This window comes from Scomber scombrus, unplaced genomic scaffold (assembly GCF_963691925.1).
Source record: "Scomber scombrus unplaced genomic scaffold, fScoSco1.1 SCAFFOLD_174, whole genome shotgun sequence".
Classification (NCBI taxonomy): Eukaryota; Metazoa; Chordata; class Actinopteri; order Scombriformes; family Scombridae; genus Scomber; species Scomber scombrus.
This window is the reverse complement of record NW_026910211.1, coordinates 1-5,000: the sequence shown is the minus strand read 5'-3', so window position 1 is coordinate 5,000 and position 5,000 is coordinate 1. Positions and strand designations below refer to the sequence as shown.

Here is a 5,000-nt window from a genome sequence, read left to right as displayed (position 1 = left end):
CCGCCCCCTCCTGCTTTAGCCCCGCCCTCCTCAGCTGACGTGGTGGACACGCCCCCCAAGAAGGAGGGGGCGGAGCCTCTGCCCGGCTTGTTGTTCCTGTCTCCGCAGCCCCGCCCCCCCACAAACGCTAAGCCCCGCCCCTCTCACCTTACAATGACATTTGACCTGGACGCTGCCCCCCCCCTGTCACCTCCTGTATCAGAGAGGCAGCAGCGTGGCGTGGAGGATGCGGTTGCCGCGGTGACGGCGTCGCGGCAGGGCTTCCTGCAGGTGCGTCAGCGGGTGCAGCAGCTGTTGGAGCCTCAGCCGTACCTGTCGCTGCTGCCTCACCACCTGCTGCTGAAGGTGCTGCAGCTGCTCGACACGCAGAGCCTCGCAGTGCTCAAGTGCAGCTGCCGCTACTTACTGTTCATCATCGACACGTACGGCGTGCGGCCCGCAGACTCGCTCTGGGTGTCCGACCCCCGTTACCGTGACGACCCCTGCAAGCAGTGCAAGAAGCGGTACGGCCGCGGCGACGTGTCTCTGTGCCGCTGGCACCACAAACCGTTCTGCCAGGCGCTGCCCTACGGCCCCGGATACTGGATGTGTTGCCGTGGCACCCGCAGGGACGCACCCGGCTGCAACGTCGGTCTCCATGACAACCGCTGGGTGCCGGCGTTCCACAGCATCAATGTACGATCTACAGAGCCGAGGGCGACTGAGAGAGTGTGTGTGTGTGTGTGTGTGTGTGTGTGTGTGTGTGTGTGTGTGTGTGTGTGTGTGTGTGTGTGTGTGTGTGTGTGTGTCTGCTCCCATGATGTAACACAGACTCAGATTCTGGTTTAAAGAATAAAAAGATATATTTTGAGTTATTTTAAGAGACTCTGGACTGTGGCCCCCCCTGCTGCTCACCTCACAGCCGACCCCTGACCCCCCGACCCCTGACCTGGAGGAGGAGTCCCGGCCAGGACTCTTCCTCTCCTCACAGATCAGAGTCACAGCTGGTTTATATTTATTTATGAATCCTGACATAGTTATATATCATTCATATCTCACAGTGGGGGGGGCAACGTTATCTGCACCTTGCTAGTGTTTACAGGGACTGAGTGGCTGAGTGATAATCATCAGGACTGTGTGATGATGATGATGATGATGATGCTGATGATTATGATGATGATGATGCAATAAGAATAACTGACTGTGGAGAAGAGAAAAAAAAGATGGGGAGAAAAATAATGACTTTGGACCTCCAGAGATTTTTTTGTTGTTTTTTTTAATTTTCTATCTGCTGTCTGATTGGTTTATTTTCTCTGTTCTGCTTTAATAAAGTCTTTCTCATTGGTTCATGTTTGGGTTGAAAACTAAAAGGAATGACTCGACTCTTGTTTATCAGGTTTCCTTAATTGATCATTTTGAGTCTTTTTTCTTTTTTTTAAGAAAGAAAAAGTCCCAATTCTCAGATTCAGCTTCTAACCCTCCTGTTGTCCTTGAGTCAAAGAAGGAAGGAAAGGAGGGAGGAAAGGAAGGATGGAGGAAATAAGGAAAGGACGGAGGGAGGAAAGAAGGTTAAATGTTTATTCTTATTTTATTTATTTTTAGTAAACTGAAGATCTGTGAGACATTTGAGGACTTCAGGAAACTAAAATGTCTCATTTTAACCAGAAAATATTTAGATTTAAGAATCTGAATCAGACTAATTTGACTTTTCCTTTATTTAAAAAATGACTAAAATCAGTCATAATTAAATAGTTGATTAATTTAATATTTAATAACTAATGATCAGCTGTAACAAATAACACACACTGAAATGTTTTTTAATTTCAACAAACTTTATTGATCAGTCGCTGTCGCACACAAACACGGAAACCAGTCACACACCGTCACTATGACATCATTGAGCCGCTGTGATGTCACGTTGCCGCGGTGACCTCCTGACAGCGTCTCCAGTCAGCTGGAAGTAGTTATACTTGATGTCGTACTCCATGTCGTACCAGAAGTTCACTGCAGGAAAAATAAAGTATTAATAGCAGAACTGCAACTAACTATTGATTCATCATTAATCAATTGTGTTAACAGGTGTAGTTAGTGTGTAGTTCAGGTGTAGTTAGTGTGTAGTTCAGGTGTAGTTCAGGTGTAGCGTTCTCACCTGCGATGCAGCCATGTGACTGCTGGACGTGATGGAACCAGAGTGATGGCAGGTAAAGCATCTCTCCGGCCTTCACGGTGCAGCGGAGCGGCCGAGCTCGCCGGTACGACGGATACCGCTGCAGGTCCGGGTCCAGAGGGTCCAGAGGGATCCACGGGACCTGGGGGTAAGGGGGGGTAAGTGTGTGGGGGGGGGGGGGGGGGGGTGGTGAGAGGGTTAACTGCAGTGTTTTAAACAGACCAGAGAGCGCTGAGACTTACAGACATTTGAACGCACCTTCTCAGAGTCGCTCTGATCCACGACCTCAAACTCACCCGTCGTCCTGCTGACGGTAAACAGCCGGCTGATACACACCTGAGACAGAGGGGTTACCATGGTTACTGTACAGTCTACAGAGGGGTTACCATGGTTACTGTACAGTCTACAGAGGAGTTACCATGGTTACTGTACAGTCTACAGAGGAGTTACCATGGTTACTGTACAGTCTACAGAGTGGTTACCATGGTTACTGTAGAGTGCAGAGTGGTTACCATGGTTACTGTAGAGTGCAGAGGGGTTACTATGGTTACTGTAGGAGCCTGCAGCGGGGTTACCATGGTTACTGTAGAGCCTACAGGGTTGTTACTATGGTTACTGTAGAGTTTGTAGGGTTGTTACTATGACTACCTGAAGGTATGGAGGTCGGTTACTATAGGTTACTTACAAAGGATGGAGGGTGGTCGCCATGATAACTGCAGGTGGCTGGAGGTTGGTTGCTATGGTTACCATAGGGGATGAATGGTCGGTCTGTCGGGGGCAGCAGGATGAAGGTTTTCTCTCCAGAAATCACACAGTAAAGATTCTCATAGTGATCTTTGTGCACTGAAACACAAACATACAATGTTCATATACAAAGAACATACATGTTAAACATAGAACATGTGAGTGATGGGGTTAGGGTCAGGGGTCAGGGTGATGTCAGGGTTAGGGTCAGTGTGATGTCAGGGTCAGGGGTCAGGGTGATGTCAGGGTTAGGGTCAGGGTTAAGGTCAGTGTGATGTCAGGGTTAGGGAGTCAGTGTGATGTCAGGGTCAGGGGTCAGTGTGATGTCAGGGTTAGGGTCAGGGGTCAGGGTGATGTCAGGTCTTACTGGAGGTGACAGCGCTCGCCTCTCGAGCCAAAAGTTCACAAGCGTCTGGAAACTTTCCTAAAAGAAGAAAAACTGATGAGATGATGAAGATGTTTGAAAATATTCATCAGGTTAAATAAATCAATTTAAAATGTTTTATTATGTGAAGAAAGCAGAGGGAGCCATCTTTACTGTTAGATAACATGCAGCACTGCAGCACTACTGAAATATAACTGAACACCTGGAAACGTGCAGAACGTTTATCCGGTAATGAAGCATGGAGCTCAGCGTGTGCAGCTGCGTCTCAGTCCTCCGGTCTGAGCATGCTCAGTAGGAACTCACCGAGCGCCGTGCTCATCCAGGACACGTGTGGCTCCACGTCGTCCGTCAGCTCAGGAAGCTCATCCACCAGGTTAGAGCACTGCTTCTGTATGTAGAACACACCACGCTTCTCCACCTACACACACACACACACACACACACACACACACACACACAACACACACACACACACACCCACACACACACACACACACACACACACTTTACACACACACACACACACACACACACACACACACTCTCACTAACTAGTGATCATGATGTTACATTATAACTCCTCTAACCCAGCCTCCTCCTCACCTTTCCTTCGATGATGTCGAGCACTGAGGAGAAGCTCATCTGTCTCTCTTCAGGCATCATGAAGCGATCTCCGTTCACGGCGTCAGCGTAACCGTTGGGCGTCACCGCCACGCTGATGACCTTTGACCCCACCTTCTCCCTGAGAGAGAGGAACACAGGAAGCTGATGACATCACCACAGAAGAAGAAGAGGTGAGTGCAGGTGGAGGGAGGGGGGGGGGGGGGGGGGGGGGGGGGGGGGGGGGGGGGGGGGGTGGGGTTTCCTGACCTCAGGTACGGGCCGGCGTCCACCTGCTCAGAGGGCCGGCCAATGGCTGAAGGCGTTGCGGATGATGCAGGGTTTGTTTGGAACCAATCCAGTCGCGGTAGAAAAGTGCAACGGGTCAGGTGACCCCTCCAGGTAAGGCACTGATTGGTTCAGGTACAGATCTGAAGGGTAATCAATAATCATCAGGATTCATGTAAAATGTGACGACTGATCAATAACTGCAGAGAACTGAAGCTCTGAAGAAGCTCCATCAGTTTATTTAAGAATCAACTGACAACTAATCCATTGATGGATTGATTGATTGATTGATTGATTGATGGATGGATGCAGTTTTCTACTGTTTGTTTCTGATTCTAAAAAATTGTTTAACACTTTAAAATCTGCTGAAATGACGTCAGAGTTATTTTTTATTGTCATAATATCTGATGTTTGAACTGAAGAAGAGAAAAGTGACATCACAGATACTCACTGAATACTAATAATAATAATACTACTAATACTAATACTACAGTACTATTACTACTATTACTTTCCTCTGTAAAGCCTCCTTTGGGTATTATATATATTATTATTTACTACTATTACCAATACTACTGTATTACAGTACTACAGTAGTATTACAGTAATACTACAGTAGTACTACAGTAGTATTACTGTAGTACTACTGTAGTATTGCTTCTCTCACCGTGAGCCTCCAGTGTAAACTCAGCCAGACGTTCCTTCACAGCTTCCATCTTCCTTCATCACAGATTTCACAGAATCATCAGAAAAGATAAATAATCAATAAACTATCAGCTGTTTGATCAATAATCAATAAACTATCAGCTGTTTCACTTCACGCTGCATGCTGGTTTG

At 47.6% G+C, this 5,000-nt stretch overlaps 2 protein-coding genes across 4 annotated transcripts in view; one reads left to right on the top strand and one right to left on the bottom strand.

Moving 5' to 3' along the window:
* The window catches only part of fbxo34 (F-box protein 34), a 4,137-nt gene extending 2,794 nt beyond the window's left edge, over positions 1–1,343 (top strand). For all 3 annotated transcript variants that reach the window (XM_062414996.1, XM_062414994.1, XM_062414997.1), the window contains one exon: positions 1–1,343. This exon is cut by the window's left edge and continues 1,018 nt beyond it. In XM_062414996.1, coding sequence (XP_062270980.1) covers positions 1–828 — 828 coding nt within the window. In that variant the 3' untranslated portion in view covers positions 829–1,343.
* Positions 1,344–1,798: 455 nt separating this feature from the next.
* Positions 1,799–4,985, bottom strand: jmjd7 (jumonji domain containing 7). Its single transcript, XM_062414998.1, is given in 10 exon segments — positions 1,799–1,983; positions 2,129–2,288; positions 2,405–2,443; positions 2,445–2,482; positions 2,894–2,989; positions 3,258–3,314; positions 3,579–3,693; positions 3,879–4,040; positions 4,155–4,306; positions 4,831–4,985. Coding segments are annotated over 10 exon segments (978 nt in total). The 5' UTR covers positions 4,880–4,985; the 3' UTR covers positions 1,799–1,873.
* Positions 4,986–5,000: the final 15 nt, after the last annotated feature.